The 16,972-nt window shown below is 41.9% G+C and overlaps 1 protein-coding gene across 3 annotated transcripts in view; it reads left to right on the top strand.

Annotated features, from left to right (window-relative positions):
- The window catches only part of chd8 (chromodomain helicase DNA binding protein 8), a 37,990-nt gene extending 21,605 nt beyond the window's left edge, over positions 1–16,385 (top strand). For 2 of the 3 annotated variants that reach the window (XM_077614880.1, XM_077614882.1), the window contains 17 exons: positions 73–293; positions 682–884; positions 1,014–1,170; positions 1,245–1,334; positions 1,441–1,544; positions 1,654–1,777; positions 2,005–2,080; positions 2,172–2,446; positions 2,566–2,798; positions 3,439–4,074; positions 9,334–9,440; positions 11,201–11,413; positions 14,045–14,137; positions 14,247–14,360; positions 14,462–14,563; positions 14,650–14,754; positions 15,288–16,385. In XM_077614880.1, the coding sequence (XP_077471006.1) occupies positions 73–293; positions 682–884; positions 1,014–1,170; positions 1,245–1,334; positions 1,441–1,544; positions 1,654–1,777; positions 2,005–2,080; positions 2,172–2,446; positions 2,566–2,798; positions 3,439–4,074; positions 9,334–9,440; positions 11,201–11,413; positions 14,045–14,137; positions 14,247–14,360; positions 14,462–14,563; positions 14,650–14,754; positions 15,288–15,677 (3,243 nt within the window). In that variant the 3' untranslated portion in view covers positions 15,678–16,385. The remainder of the gene's footprint in view (positions 1–72; positions 294–681; positions 885–1,013; positions 1,171–1,244; positions 1,335–1,440; positions 1,545–1,653; positions 1,778–2,004; positions 2,081–2,171; positions 2,447–2,565; positions 2,799–3,438; positions 4,075–9,333; positions 9,441–11,200; positions 11,414–14,044; positions 14,138–14,246; positions 14,361–14,461; positions 14,564–14,649; positions 14,755–15,287) is intronic. The other variant, XM_077614881.1, reaches the window with a different exon arrangement.
- The last annotated feature ends 587 nt before the right edge of the window (positions 16,386–16,972 follow it).

The raw sequence follows: 16,972 nt of genomic DNA on the forward strand, positions 1-16,972 counted from the left end.
TTTCCACTGCTTGTGTATGCGTATTTCTCTCCGATTTTGCAGAATAACGCTAAATTAATTTCTCTCCCTTAGAACACACTTGTTATTGACACCCCCAGAGTGCGAAAGCAAACCCGTCAGTATTCCACGTTGCGAGGAGAGGGTGCAGAATTATCAGATGCGGACAGTGATGAAGAGTACCCACCTGTGAATTCAAGACACTCTCGTTCTTCCCGACGTGCCGATCGTCACAGTGGAGTGGGCTATGGTCGCACTGACTGTTTTCGGGTGGAAAAACACATGCTTGTTTATGGGTATGTAAAATTGCATATTAAATTAGTTTTCAAATTTTTAAAAGTGGTATGAAATACTCCAAGAAGTGATTTTAAAATGATAGACTCAATTTTGGACACAAATCCATCAAAAAAAATAAGTGACAGAAAAGGCTTAATAATGACTTTAGGTCTTTATTGGTCTTTCTTTCGCAGCTGCTTTGGCCCCACCCACAAAAATATTTTTAAATATGTCACACCCAGAATTTTTGCAGTCTACTAGCATGTTATCCATTGGGTTTCTATCCTCTTGATGCGTATGACCATTCTGTCAATGTGTACTAACTAACTAGCAAAGAGCTAGAAAGCATTGTTTTGGTTGGAATAACTATGAAATGTTAAAAAACTTCAGTCTTTCTCCATCTTACAGTTGGGGCCGCTGGAAGGATATCCTCTCGCATGCTCGATGTAAACGACGGCTGAGTGAGCGTGATGTGGAGACAATATGCCGTGTCATCTTGGTATTTTGTCTTCTTCACTATCGTGGAGATGAAAACATTAAGAGTTTTATTTGGGAACTCATCACGCCACCAGAGAACGGACGTGAGCCCCAAACCTTGCTCAACCACTCCGGTAGGAAAATTGTCATGGCTTCAATTTATGTGGAATTGAGAATAGTCTACCTTTCTTGGGCAATTACGACCTCTCCTGGGCAGTAAAATGATTTTTTACTTTGCTCCACTATTCTTACTTTCTTTTTAGGGCTTTCCATCCCTGTCCCCAGAGGCAGAAAGGGTAAGAGGGTAAAAGCTCAGAGCACATTTGATGTGCAGAAGGTGGAGTGGATTCGGAAGTACAACCCAGACACACTGCTTCTTGATGACAGTTATCGTAAACACCTCAAACACCAGTGCAACAAGTTAGTGGAGAAACCTGTTTTGCAGCATGTGTTTACTATAGTGCCATGTGTTTATGACACCTCTTATCACCTAGGGTGTTGCTGAGGGTGCGTATGCTCTATTATCTGAAACAGGAAGTGATCGGTGAACATGCCGAGTCTGTCCTGAAAGGCGCTGACATTAGGTATCCTGCATAGATGTTTGCGAATGTTACCAATGTTAGACTTAGCTTCTTCTTTTTTTTTTATCTACCCGAGATAAACAATTGACTAAAATATGTTTATTTTCAGAGATGTTGATATCTGGATGCCAGAAATGGAGCAGCAAGAAGTGCCTGCAGGATGGTGGGATGGTGAGGCAGACCGTTCGCTATTGGCTGGAGTGTTTAAACACGGTAAGACCAATTTAGAGAACACCAAAGCTTTCCTCCAACCTTTCAGCTGTTTATGGCCAGGTTCAGCAAAAGATGGAGCTGACTGTCTGACCGTCTCTCTGTTAACCAGGCTATGAGATGTATACGACCATGCGTGCTGACCCCCGTCTCTGTTTCCTGGAGAGAGTGGGACGCCCAGATGACAAGGCTATTGATGCTGAGCAACACACTGCAGATGGCGAGCTAGGGGATGAGTGAGTCATGCAGATACTTTACTACCTGTTTGAAAATGCATTCACACAAATATAAACAAGTCAGTAATGGCTTACTTGTGCCTTAGCTGAATGATAATCAATTTATCTCATACAGTGTCTATTAAATAGGGACACACACCTTAATTGTTGCTGTATGTGTTCAATATGTTACTATCTTTCTCTTTTATCAATTAAGAGCTCACATGCTTATCACTTGTTTCCTACAGAGGTGACTATGATAAATTCTCAGAAGACCCAGAATTCAAGCCTGCATCTAGACATCCCAAAGATTCTTATGACGAGGTCCAGCATACCGCTAATTATTTAATCTTCATTACTCTGAAATATTTTTTGAAATGCATCTAACACTCCTATTAACCGTCCCGTTACCCAGCCTGATGGTTTGAAGATGGAGGATGACATTTCTGCCGGAGATAAGGTGGTTCCGCTGATTGTGGAAAATGTTTCAAACCAGAACCAAAGTGGAGGCAACTGGCCCTCTAGTTCATCACTTACCGCACGCTTACGGCGGTTGGTCACAGCTTACCAGCGCAGCTACAGACAGGAGCAGCTAAAAATTGAAGCAGAGGCAAAGGGTGACCGCAGACGCAGAAGGTGTGAGCAAGCCACCAAGCTTAAAGAGATAGCACGGCAAGAGCGACAGCAAAGGTATGCTGATTCCTTGTGTTTATCTGAACGTTTGTTTTAAAAGGCATTTTGATTTTTTTACTCAACTCCGAGTCAATTTCATGTTGTTCAGTCTTCCAATTCAATTTGTGTTACTGCAGGTGGACACGTAGAGAGGAATGTGATTTCTACCGAGTGGTCTCAACTTTCGGTGTGGAAAGAATAAAAAAGGATCCGGGCCTTCTTGATGGCGAAGAACTAGATTATGAATGGACGCGATTCCGTACCTTTGCCCGTCTGGATAAAAAGACAGATGAAAGCCTTAGTCGATACTTCCGCTCTTTTTTAGGCATGTGCCGGAGAGTTTGCCACCTGCATCCAGGTCGGGATGAGGGTAAATACAGTACTGCTACTTGACGATAACTAAATATCCCATTGTAAAAGTAGCATTCAACACCGTAATTATCAAAGCATGTCATCGGATTTTTGCAAATGTAATGAGCTGCACTGTAATATATACCGTGTTAGATGAAGCATCGCTATTTTATCATTCTGATAACCATAGCCAGCTATTTACTATAAAATAAGAAAACGTTATTTTCTTACATGGGACAAAAAGAGTCATTCTAAACTAATGGTTATTTAAACTAATATGATGGAGCCAACTCTTGTTCTCAAAGGCAGTCTCAAACCTTAAAAAAATACATTTGAAAAACAGGCCACTATATTTACATAGGAAGAAAACAAAAATTCACTTTACCTCACCTCCTAATTTGAAAGTGGACAAAGTCCCCTTAGAAATGATTTACCGTAAGACCTCGTTTATTGTGGTTAGTAGGTTCCAAGACCTGCTGCAATATTATTATTTTACTCCCGAAGCTATACACTTCCCTCACGTAGCCAGTGAAATAATTTTCAACTGTGACTTGACTATTTTGCTCAAATCATTTTAATTTCATATTTTTTGGGGCTTTGCTCTGACCAATTTTCTGAAGGTTGATCACAAACCTCTAGTCTTTTTTTACTTTACACAGATGTGTCAGCACTTCCCCAGACGGTGGCTCCCATCACGGAGGAGCGTGCATCCCGCACACTTTATCGTATTAGCCTCCTACGTCGCCTCCGTGAGCGAGTCTTACCACACCCTTCCTTGGAAGAGCGTCTGGCGCTTGCCCCGCACACCTCCGAGCTTCCCACCTGGTGGAGTGTCCCAGATCACGACCGTCAGCTGATGCTCGGCACGGCACTGCATGGCGTCAGCCGCACCGAACTCTCGGTCTTTCCAGACCCGCAATTTACCTTCAGCGCGGCCCGAGATGAGTTCATTCAGAACCAGCAATCACTGCCCCCGCCACAACCCGTCATGCACCTCAACCAGCCAAAGCCCATTACAGAGGTGTCTGGTGTGAAGGATGACGGACAGGAATTGGACATTAGTTTGCTAGGTGGTGAAATCGGCACGCACATGCAAAGTACACTATTGGCTCACCATGGTGGCAAGGCAAAAGTCCAAAGCTGGAGCTTCAAAAAGAACAAAAGCAAGGAAGGAAGCAAAGGAGGTGAAGAGGGCGGTTCGGATTCCGATTCCGATTCGGAGTCAGGGTCTTCATCCTCGGATCGATCTGGCAGCAGCGATGAGAGCGGAGATAGTGATGAAGAAGTGGATAGAGGTCAGTTGGGATTTGACATCGAGATCGAATTATGTTTTTTTCAGGACCGATACCGATTATTAGTTGTTAGAGGAGGCCGATAACCGATATTTATTTGCAAGTGTAAAAATTTGTGTGAAAAAAATTTATAATGCAAATACTGAACTCGAATAAACTATTAAAACATATATATATATACATACACATATATTATATATATATATATAATTAATCCATTCCCAAACTCTGAAAAAACACCAAAAATGGGATATTGCAATTGAAAAACATATTTTTATTTGCTCCAATTCACCACGTACTCACAAACTAACAAATACCTATCTACAGTAATTCCTCGATTATCGCGGCTTCAACTATCGTGGCTTCACTACATCATGTTTTTTTCTGGGGGAAATGTTTTTTTGTTAACTATTTTTTTTTGTAAGTTCATAAAAATCCATGCTGAAACTTGCAAGCGGAAGATACTCCCCTGTCCTCCGCTTGCTACTAAAACTCAGCACTGAAGAAAAACAAGTGTTGTTTTTTTTTTTTAATAGGGGTGACCCTACTTAGCGGTTTTTCATTTATTGCGGTCATGTCTGGTCTACATTAACCGCGATAATCGAGGGGTTACTAGTGGTTATGATCGTCAATTCGAAAATGTGACATTATTCAGTACAGACAGACGGTAGCGTCTTAACGCGGACGAGAAAGAAAGGACAGGAGAGAGACTTGACGTCAATGCGCTCGTAACATAATAAACTTTAAATGTAACTGAAATGAATTTAGATTACTATACACACTTAAAAATAAGTTTTAATCTTACGTTACACTAAACCTTTTTGTGCAATAACCGAGGCAAAGGTGTTAATATATTCCACCCCGACTTTCAAATCAAATCAATCAAATCAAAACCCTTTATTGTCATCATACACAGCTGCGTATAACGAAATTGGTGGTGCTACTCCAAGCTTTTCAAAGTGTGTTTTCCCAGTAAAAAAACATAAATAGTAGTATAAAAGTATAAAAAGTCACATCCCGGCTAGGTGAATTCTAAAGTATTGCACAGAATTCTAAAGTATTGCACAGATTCTAAAATATTGCACAGATTTCTAAGATATTGCACATTGTTATTGCACACCCCGAAGTTATTGCACAGAAGGGATTGTGTGTCGTGCTAGCTCAAGTTCAGAGTCCTGATGGCAATGGGAAAAAAACCTGTCCTTAAGTCTATTTGTCCGTGCTTTGTGAGACCTGTAGCGTATGCCAGAGGGCAGCAGTTGGAACAGGTTGTGACCAGGGTGGTATTGGTCCCTGACAATGTTCCTGGCTCTGCTGAGGTAGCGAGGGCTGGCAATGTCATCCAGAGAGGGCAGAGAGCAGCCGATGATCTTCTGGGCAGTGTTGATCACTGGCCTTTCTGTCTGCTGCCGTGCTTCCAGCGTACCACACTGTAATAACAGTATGTCAGGATGCTCTCCACAGTGGCTCTGTAGAAGGTTACCAGAAGCTTAGTGTCCAAGTTGTTCCTCCTGAGTACCCTCAGGAAATGGAGTCGCTTCTGGGCCTTCTTCACTACTGCTGTTGCGTTGGTAGACCAGGAGAGCTTGTCCGTGACGTGGACCCCCAGGAATTTGAAGGACTGGACCCTGTCTACGCATACTTCATTTATGAGGAGTGGGGCCAGATCTGTGCTGGGTTTGTGAAAGTCCAGGATTATTTCTTTAGTTTTCGTGGTGTTTAGTGTGAGATTGTTCACCAAACACCACGAAGACCGTTTGTTGACATCTCTGTAGGCCGACTCATCCCCTCCTGAGATGAGTCCGACCACAGTGGTGTCATCGGCAAATTTGATGATGGAGTTAGACTGGTGGGTCGGTGTACAGTTGTATGTGTACAGGGAGTACAGAAGAGGACTCAGTACACAGCCTTGAGGGGAGCCAGTGCTCAGTGTAATGGAGGAAGAGAGGTGGGGACCAAGTCTAACAGTTTGTGGACGGTTGGTTAAGAAGTTCTTAATCCAGTAGCAAATGGAAGAGGATAGTCCCAGGTGGGAGAGTTTTTCAGACAGAATGTCCGGTATTAATAGTATTGAAGGCTGAGCTATAGTCAATGAAAAGCATCCTCACGTAGTTTCCATGGTGCTCCAGGTGGCTCAGTGCTGTGTGTAGAGCTACTGCGATGGTGTCCTCAGTGGGCCTATTTGCTCTATAGGCAAACTGGTGAGGGTCAACTAAGGGAGGGATTGTATCCCTGATATGGCGGGCGACCAACTTTTCAAAGCACTTCATGATCACAGCCGTAAGTGCAACAGGCCTATAATCATTCAGGTTGTCAATGGTTGTCTTTTTAGGGACAGGGATAATGGTGGCAGATTTCAGGCAGGATGGGATGATGGATTGTTGCAGGGCTATAATCATTCAGGCTGTCAATGGTTGTCTTTTTAGGGACAGGGATAATGGTGGCAGATTTCAGGCAGGATGGGATGATGGATTGTTGCAGGGAACAATTGAAGATCTTTGTGAAAACACCAGTCAGCTGGTCAGCACAGGCTTTGAGCACCTTCCCTGGTACTCCGTCAGAGCCAGCAGCCTTTCTGGTGTTCACAGTCCGCAGTACCTGTCTTGCTTCATGTTCCTGAAGCTCCAGTAGTGTACTGCTGCAGGGTGGTGGTGGATGTGTTGAGACTGGGTCTGATTTGTCAGTCTCAAAGCGGGCAAAGAAGCGGTTCAGTTCCTCTGCTTGTGAGAAATCTGCGTTAATAGACACACTATTGTCATTGTAATTGGTAATATGTCGTATTCCCTGCCACATCTTCTTTGGGTTATTTCCTGCGAAGTGCTCCTCAATTTTCTTTGTATATGCTGCCTTGGACTTTTTAATGGCTCTCTTCAGCTCTGCTCTGGCAGCGCTGTATTGTACTTTGTCCCCTGACCTGAAGGCGGTGTTACGGCATTTGATGAGTGCCTGTGTCTCACAGGTCATCCGGGGTTTTTGGTTAGGAAAAACCCATATCCGTTTATTAACAGTGATGTTGTCCGTGCAGTTTTTGATGTAGGAAAGTACAGTGTCCGTGTAGTCCTGGAGGTTGTGGTGTTCAAAAAGTTCCCAAATGGTGCGGGAAAGACAGTCCTGCAGCTGAGAAAGGGCGTCCTCGGGACATGTTTTTATTGTCTTTATTTGTGGCCTTGTTAGCCTCCGGAGTGAGGTGTATGCCGGGGTGAGGGACAGGCAGAGATGGTCTGATCCAGCTAGGTGAGGGAGGGGTCTGGCTCTATAAGCATGTTTGATATTAGAATTAACATGGTCTAGAGTTTTATCTCCCCTGGTATGACACTTCACGTACTGGATAAGGCAGAACAGTCTTTAAACATGCTTTGTTGAAGTCACCAGCGACAATAAAGACTCCATCGGGGTGGTCAAGCTGCTGTTTGTTTAAACCCGCTAGCAGGAGGCTAAGTGCCGTGCTAACGTTAGCATCCGGTGGGATGTAAACCGCCATTACAATGATAATCGTTAGCCTCTAGGTAGATAGAAGGGCCTGCACCGTACTGCCAATAGCTCTAAATCCGGGGAACAGTGAGTGTTAATGATCCTACTGTCGCAGGACCATTCTTTGTGTAGTGCAAAGTCCCTCTCCTTTGCTTTTCCATGATAATTCTTTTGAACGATCGTTTCGGAATAGCGTCCGGCTAGCTAGCAATACTGCGGCGTCGGGGATTTGCGGGTGTAGCCACGTTTCCGTGATGAAAATAATGTTGCCGTTCCTGACAAAGCTGTTGGTAGCAAGCTGGAGTTCCAAATCGTCCGTCCATTTTGTGGGTGATGGATCTGGCGTTGGTCAAGAAGATACTCGGAAGTGGTGCTCGGTGTGGTTGCTGCCTTAGCTTAGCAGCTAGGCCCGCTCCGTCGCACTCTGAGTGGGCCTACTATCCACGGAGATCCCGGTGGTCTCGAGATGTCCTCGGGGATATCGTAGGTCCGATGGTAATCTCTTGTGATGGATATATCGCATCTCCTCCCGAGAGTAATTAAATCCTGGCGACTGTAGAAAACGTTTGCCATCGCAGATGTTAGTAAATAATGATAAGATTGAGAAAACAAAAAACAAAACTTGAGAGCATAGAGCCGCTGCACCCGTGCGCGCCACCATTAAGATGATTTCTCAGTTTCGAGTCGGAACTTTGCTGCCGAGTCTATCCCAGTTCTCCTGCTTACTGTTTATCTTTTATCCATGCTAAAAGAAGGCTCTCTATCTCGTGATAAATGTCAGTGCGCAGCTTGGAAATGATGGTTAGTCCTTTGGAAGGCTTTTTAGCATCCTTCTGATTGATAATGGTACATATTGTTGAGGTATTACTCTCGTCTTGGCGAGCCAGCTAAGTCAGTCAGTGATCCGAACAACCAATAATTTATCAAGGAAAACCTTGAATATGATCAAACCTTTTCATATGACTTTATGTTGATATACTAAAGAAATGACCAAGTCAAAGTGATGTGTCTAGTGCCTCGCAAAACGTAGACAGAAGGTGAATACAATTGCCTTTAATGACAAGACTGTCCTAGACAGACAATCATCAGCTACAGGACGCACAAAACCGCCTTGTGCCTATCACCACAACCTTTTCTCTCAGTCTTCTGTCCAAGTCTTCTGCTAACCATTTGCTTATCACCAGCCTTTATTGTGGCACCAGAGGGTCGCAAGAGGCAAATTAACATCGAATGCAGCAAGGCTTCAAATCCCAAATAACTACTAACTAGACAGTCATTCTAATCTAATTACTCCTGTGTGTGGTGTACGAAAAGTTAAATGTTAAATGTGTGCACAATTTACTCCAACATTATTGAATCTACAACTCAATTTTATTTGTATAGCGGCAAGGAAAGAGAAGGCTGGGGGTTAAATTTGCATAGGTGCTTGTGTGTGTGTGTGTGTGTGTGTGTGTGTGTGTGTGTTTGTGTGTGTGTGTGTGTGTGTGTGTGTGTTTATTACCAATAAAGGGCGCAGAATTGAAGCATAGCAGTCACAACAACATCAAAGCCCTTTACTTAACAAGTAGAAATGCAGGACATTTATGTTAAAACTGAGACAGCAGACAAGAGAGAGGCACAGCTGCATCTGAGCCAAAATAACCCTGTTTTAAATTGATTTCTTCATATCAGCCAATACTGAGATACATCAAATGTCCAAATATTGCCCCCAATTATTTATAATTTGACAAGAACAGTGAAGTTCTTCAAAAACAAAGCAACATTCTAAGACTTTCCCATTTGCTACCCAAGCAGGTGTGAAGACATGTGATGCAGATGAAGAGAATAGTTTACTTTCAATGCCCTTGTCTCAGGATGGCATTCCACCCCCGGATCCTATCAGAGTCGAATGGCCCAAGGTGAGTGAGTCTAATTTATTGAAATGTGCATTTGGTTGATAAATAAATTGCTTGGAATTAAGAGTTCAAATTTTATATGAATTTTCAAAACTGCCACTATACATAGTCAGTTCAATAAGTATTTGAACACCCTGCTATTTTGCAAGTTTTCCCACTTAGAAAATCATGGTGTCCACTGTGAGAGAGAATCTAAAAAGAAAAATCCAGAAATCATGATGTATGATTTTTTTAGAAGATTTATTTGTGTGATACAGCTAGAAATATGTATTTGAACACCTGAGAAAACCAATGTTAATATTTGCTATAGTAGCCTTTGTTTGCAATTGGAGTGGTCAAACTTCACTCTTAATTTTTCACCTTGTTTGCACATACTGCAGGGAGGATTTTGGCCCACTCCTCCACAGAGATCTTCTCTAGATTGATTGATTGATTGATTTGATAAGGGACAGCACATATTAATGAACATATTTATATTCATGTTAATGAACATGTAAATATGTAAGATTGTATCTGCCGGCTAATTTCCATCTTTTAGTCCCTTGTGTAGGTACAGATAAACAATAACACTAGACATACACGTAGTACAATTTTAGACAGCGTCGTGAGAGCAATTTTGTTCGGCGAACAGCCAGGCTTTAAGATGATTGGCGAAGAGGTTCGGAGACGGGAGTTCACGTATGTTAATTGGTATTAAGTTCCAGGTATGTGCGGTGCGGACAGAGAAGGTGCTTTGGCTGAAAGCACTCTTTTTGAAGGGAACTATACAGGTACCTCTAGAGCCAGGCTTTGTTGATGGGTTGGAATTTTTTTATACAAAATCTTGCAATTCAGGAGGGGCTTTGTGTTGGAAGATTTTGTAGACTAAGGTGGCATCTGCATATTTAACAATATTGTTCCAGTTCAGGCGTTTGTGTTTCTTTAATATCTGACAGTGGTGGCGAGTTTTTGGCTTTCTGTCCAATACTAGCAAAACCTGCTTATAAATGGTTTCAATTGGTTTTAGTGTTGTTTTGCAGGCCGATGACCAACTTGTTATGAAGTAAGTCATGTGTGAGATGATCATTGTGTCAAAATATAATTTTGCTGACTCAGGTGTTATATTGTTTCTAATGAACCTAAAATTACACAAATTGAATAAAATTTTATTCAGCATGTTTTTTGTTAAATCTGTGGTTTGAAGGCTAGTTGAGAGTCAAGTGTTTCCTAGGTATTTAAATTCTTGGACTACATAGTTTTTCCCTGGACAAAAATGTTGGGGTCGTTGTTATTTGTAGCTCTTTTTTAGCAGTACATACAGACAGTCTTAGATATATTTAAATGTAGTTGAGATTTTCTCTTTGGCCTTGGCAGAGATACAATTTTGAGTCTTACTGATTGTATGGGGTGGACAGGTGTCTTCATGCAGCTAACAACCTCAAACGGGTGCATCTGATTCAGGATAATAAATGGAGTAGAGGTAGACTTTTAAAGGCGGACTAACAGGTCTTTGATGGTCAGATTTCTAGCTGATAGACAAACAGATTTGGATCTGTATCACACAGCTAAATTGTTTAAAAAATCATGCATTGTGATTTCTGGATTTTTCTTTTTAGATTATCACTCTCACAGTGGACCTGCACCTACAATGAAAATTTTAGCTCTATGATTTCTAAGTGGGAGAACTTGCAAAATAGCAGGTTGTTCAAATACTGACTGTATAGCAGAACTTTGTTTCTCCTGTTGATTAGTCCATTTTAACTTATTGCCTCTCTTAAACACAGGACCGTGTGTTGATCAACCGTTTGGACAGTTTGTGTACACTGGTGCTTAACGGGCAGTGGCCATCAGGCCGACGTTATGTGTCTGAGGTTCATCTCAACCAAAGCACCGAGTTGCAGGGAGATGAATTGAGCTATACTCGACTGGCCCGTAAACCTATCGGTGTGCCTGGGGTCGAAGGAGAGGATGGAGAATTCACCGTTAAACTCCTTAAGGTAAATTGTACACTGAACTTAGTGTGTTGAGCATCAAATTCGGGATGGGTCTTGTTTAACTCCCTTTGACTTGTGAAAAATAATTTTTCTCAAGCTTTTTTGTGTCCGGGAACATGTTCACTATTAAGATTGTCTGAATGGCCCAAAACATTCATCTTTGTAATTTATTTTATTATTAGTTGAAAAAATGACTGAGGATCAAAATTGGTGATGATAATCATACATTTTGCAAACAAAATGTCTACGGTTTCGTTATTTTTTTTCAATGGAATGGACCTGTTGCAAAGTAAACTGAAAGAGGCTCACCCACAAGCCAATTGAGGACAAGTGTTTGATAAAATTGAATAGGTGGTTCAGTGGAGGTCCCATATCACAGATTTGATCAAATGAAATAATTATTAAGCTTTAGGCATGTAAACTACTAATAACTTCAACTTAGTTGTCCAATGTGTAGTCTAGGTCTACTTTTGTACCTGAATACATCTGGTGGGATATTTTGCGGTTACACACATTTATAGTTGCAATATGCTGATAATTTGCTGGTACAGTAATACCTTGAGATACGAGCTTAATGCGTTCCGCTCCGAGCTCGTATGTCGATTTACTCTGATCTCAAATCAACTTTTCCCATAGAAATGAACTAAATACAAATTAATTTGTTCCCACCCTCTGAAAAAAAAACCCAAAAAACAGAATACAGTGGTACCTCGTCATACGACCGCTCGTCATACAAAATACTCATCTTACGAGGGAAATTTCGATCGAATAATTCGCCCGTGATGCGGTCAAAATTTCGTGATGCGACCAAGCCAGGTGGCCATGGCATTTTTTTTTTGCATATCTTTCGTGTATAACAATATTTACGAGCACCGGATGAGTTATTCAGACCAGGAAACGCACAACGCGCATGCGCGGGGAAAAGAGGGCTTTCTGGGTAATGAAGTATACTCATGCACACAACGCCGACAAGCAATGGCACTCAGAATAAAACTTTACCCACAATCAATACGTGGGTAAGCTCAGCTGCTGCATTTCCTGTTATTTTTATCTAATACGAGGAGTATTATATTACTTCTCGTTGGCTGCTCATAAGAACATCAGGGGCACTGGCTCGCAACAGCATCCGCGGTAGCAACTCTATCATAGGCGCCGTTCGAGGGGATGCGAACACAGATGCTACAAGCTAAAAGGAGCCGCTAGCCAGCGCCCCCGAAGCTCCCATGAGCAGCAGAGCGATCGCTGATAAAAGACTGCTGCTCGTTGGCTGCTCATAAGAACATCGGTGGCACTGGCTCGCAACAGCATCTCCGGTAGCAACTCTATCATAGGCGCCGTTCGAGGGGACGCGAACACAGATGCTACAAGCTAAAAGGAGCCGCTAGCCAGCACCCCCGAAGCTCCCATGAGCAGCAGAGCGATCGCTGATAAAAGACTGCTGCTCGTTGGCTGCTCATAAGAACATCGGTGGCACTGGCTCGCAACAGCATCTCCGGTAGCAACTCTATTATAGGCGCCGTTCGAGGGGACGCGAACACAGATGCTACAAGCTAAAAGGAGCCGCTAGCCAGCGCCCCTGCAGCTCCCATGAGCAGCAAAGCGATCGCTGATAAAAGACTGCTGCTCATTGGCAAGTGGTCGTGCGTTATCCGATTGTGAGGACATTTGTGTGCATCATTTTAGGAATATTTTGAAGGGAATAGTACGACAGCAAACAGCCCATCGACAAATCCGCCCAATTTTAGTTAGATTAAACACTTTATTTCTATTAAACCACTAGTTATGTGTTACTTTGTTAATAGATGGGGAATTAGAAGAAATAAAACAGTTTTCCAATCCAATATCCTGTTTTTGGTGTTTTTTCAGAGGGCTGGAACGAATTAAATTTTTTTCCATTCATTTCAATGGGAAATATCCGCTCGAGTTACGAGAACCTCGTCATACGATCTCAGTCTCGGAACGGATTACGCTCGTATGTCGAGGTACCACTGTATTGGAATATTCAGTACAATGAATGCGCAGTGCGGCGGGGGGGACTTTTTGCACGGCAACTCACTCGTAACAACATAAACAAATTTAAATGAACTTGGATTTTGATAGACTCAAAAATAAGGTTAATCTAACCTTACACTAAACTTAATTTTAATTTTGTTTTTAAAAAAATGTACCTTTTCTTTTCCCGGGTTGTCTCTTTTTGCTTTGCCTTCACCCTGACTTTCAGCCGGAATTTTTAAAAGGAAACTATCGAGGGTTGTTTCCTTTCGTCTTCCCTTCAAAATATTCCGAAACGGACGCACACAAATGTCCTTACAATAGGAAAACGCAGGACCATTTGCCAATTTTACCCGGTGCCCCTCCTATTGGCGAGCAAGCTCCCCCACGTGTACACCACTCTCATATTTTTCAATAATTCCGTGCTTCATGTTGATTGTCATCATACGGCTTTTCTTTGCACAACTCTTCATTCCACCTGCTTGCTTTGGACCCATTGTTGTTCCCTTTATTCTGCACTGACTAACAGGGCACTCGTATGTCACGGTATTACTGTATCTTTTAATTTTAGCTTATTGTTAGACAATTTTGGTGTTCATGACTGACAATCTCTGTTTCTCTTTCACTCACTCACTCAACCAGGAGGAGGGACTAAAGCTGACCTTCTCCAAGCAGGCACTGATGCCTAATGGGTCAGGGGGTGAAAGCAGCCGTAAACGGCGCAAAGAGCTAGAGGTACAGTTATTATCTTGAAATATGCTTTTGGACCGAGAGGAAAACGTCTGGTGTGAGTTGCACACCACATTTTTCTTTGCTGAGTTTCTTCTGTCCTGCAATGTTACAGATAACGGACCCAGACGGGCTCCTCGATTCTCTGGATCATAATCCTCGCCGCCGGGACCCTCCCCCCTGGTTGAAAGAAAATCCTGATTATGAAGTGGAGGGAGACATGCTAGAGGTACAACTTTTTTCCAATTTTTTTAACCTTTGGTTTCCTGGGTTTCAAAGATCGAATGAGAAGCATTGAGTACTTGATCACATATCTCCTTGTTTCTTCAGCTTCTTGTGAACAGGAGCAAACGGAAGAGAAGGAGGAGGGCAGATAAAGTTCTAACAGGCAATGAGAAGGTCAAGCTTATTAACATGAGAACAGGAAAGAAGGTCAGACATACACTTTGCTTTGGCTTACCGCACTTACTTCAGACTTGATGTTTTCTAACTACAAATGTTTTGTTTTTCCAATTAAGGTTGGAGCTGCATTTTGCCCGATGCTGCAAGATTTGAGAGAACATTTGGAGGAAAATGCAGATTTGGTTGTCGCACCTGATTGGTCGGAAACAGTTCGGAACTCTGTATGTATACAACATAGTGTTTGTAGTTCACATTTGTTTTTGCTGATGCATGTTATTGACAGATGTCACACTTTGTACACTTCTAAAGTCTGACATAATCTGTTATGCTTGTAGTTTATAAAGTCCATTTGACCTAGCCGTAGAAATAATTGGACACTTGGGCCGTAGAAATGATTGGACACTTGACAATATAACATAATGCCCTTTCCAGACATGCATGACATTTTTATGGCAAAGCTTATTCCAAAGAAATACCAGCAATCACCAAAATTATTTAAAGATTTTTTTAAAGTATTTATTTATTCATGCCAGCACAATCAACAGTCAATAATGTAACTGTTATCAAAACTGCAGGCAAGTTAGTGGAAACCCATTCAACTGTTAATTTTTTTAATATATAAAAATGTGACCAAGTTAATCATGTTAAAACCTTTTCTCCCATTATTAGTTGAGGTTACAACTCAACTGAAGAGCATTGAGTAGGTTTAAATGTGCTCATTCACAATAACAGAGTTCACCTCGTTTTCTTCCAGGGTTTTTTGCCTGAGACGCTCCTCCACAGACTGGTGACTGAATACTCGGAAACCCCCAAGAAAAGTCGCCACCGCCATCACCACCACCACCACCACCACCATCACCATCACCAAAACCAACACCACCACACTCCAGAACCAGTGCCAGAAAATCCTTATCTTGAAGGAGTTGAAGAGGAGACTCTAGTCTCTGATGGAGCTTACATGATGGATGAGGACGACCTGGAGACCTCACAACACTTCCTTACCAGTCCAGACTTTGACGTTAAAATTGAGGCTGGTGACAGCCTTTCCCAGGGAGACTATGACAGCTCGGATCAGGAGGCCCTATTAGATGACGTTATCCTCACACAGAAGGATTCTGACTCATCATCAAGCTCAGAGGATTGACTTACTCCACAGTTTGTTTGATTTAGTCCCCATGTGCGAGTACATTGTTATCCCTCATTTTTACCTTATGTATCAAATTCTAGTTGGAATTGTGTTGTTGCTTTTATGCATTACAAATTTATTTGATCTTTTTTGTTGTTGAAAAAGCAGGTTTGCACCTATGTTTTCTTTTTCACTAGTGGCAATTTCAATTTGTCTCTCCTCAGTCCTCCACTGTAGCTGCTGCAAATGGCAACAACAACAACAACAACAAATCATCCGTACTTTGTGGGCTGTCACCTCCTCCCAAATCGAGGAGTTCCCATCACATTCCCAGCTGTGACCAAAAGGGGGCCTCCTGCTGTAGATACCCTTTTCTTATCCCAGAACCTCTATTAGGGTTCTCAACCATGTCAACTGAATGCAAATACTGAGTGAATTGGTGCCTCACACTTTCCCAGATGTGTGGGGTTCACATCACCAGAGTCCACACAAGACTGTAAAATGACATACAAGGGGATCTAATGTGTGTACTATAAGTGTTTTAACTGTATGAAAGAGGTGTGGAAAATTAGTTACTGAGGCAGTAAATAAAGGATGGTCGTAGTGTATCCCATGTAGATCAGGTAAGTTGTGTCATATGGTGCAAAGGTGACAATGAGTTGCTATTCTTGTTTTATGATCTGACTATCCTGTGACCTGAATTACAGCAAACTACAGTGAAAGCAATCCTGTGTGTTATTGTCCCTTTCATGTTTGTTGGTTCATACTTTAAAAACAATATTTATGAAATAATGTGGGTCCAAATATGTAGTCTCCTTGCGCATGAAAAGCAACTGTTTTCTATTATGATTTCATGATCATTATGCAAAATGATTCGCTCTTATAATATCACATAAGCCTTTTTCTTGGATGTGAGCAAAACTCATCTGTGTACATTACATGCAGGTTAGATCCACACTATTTTTAAAATACTTTATGATTGTTAAATGAAATCATTTGATATCTGTGATTATAATACATTAAATATAATTATTTTCCCACCACTTTTAACTACTTGAGCTACAAAAAAGGACAACAAAAAGCGGGTGCAGGTTAGATTTCCACACAATTTCTAAAATACTTGATAAATGATGAATGAAATCATTTTGATATATATGCTTATAATACACTACATGCAACGTGTAGTCATTTTCCGACCACTATTAACTGCTGAGCTACAAAGAAACAAAAACAAAAAAATCTGCGGGTTTGTTCTCACAATATTTCCCAAAAATGTTCATTTCTGTGCCTGTTATGTGATTTTCGATTTCTCA

Source organism: Stigmatopora argus, chromosome 12 (assembly GCF_051989625.1).
Source record: "Stigmatopora argus isolate UIUO_Sarg chromosome 12, RoL_Sarg_1.0, whole genome shotgun sequence".
NCBI classification, from domain to species: domain Eukaryota; kingdom Metazoa; phylum Chordata; class Actinopteri; order Syngnathiformes; family Syngnathidae; genus Stigmatopora; species Stigmatopora argus.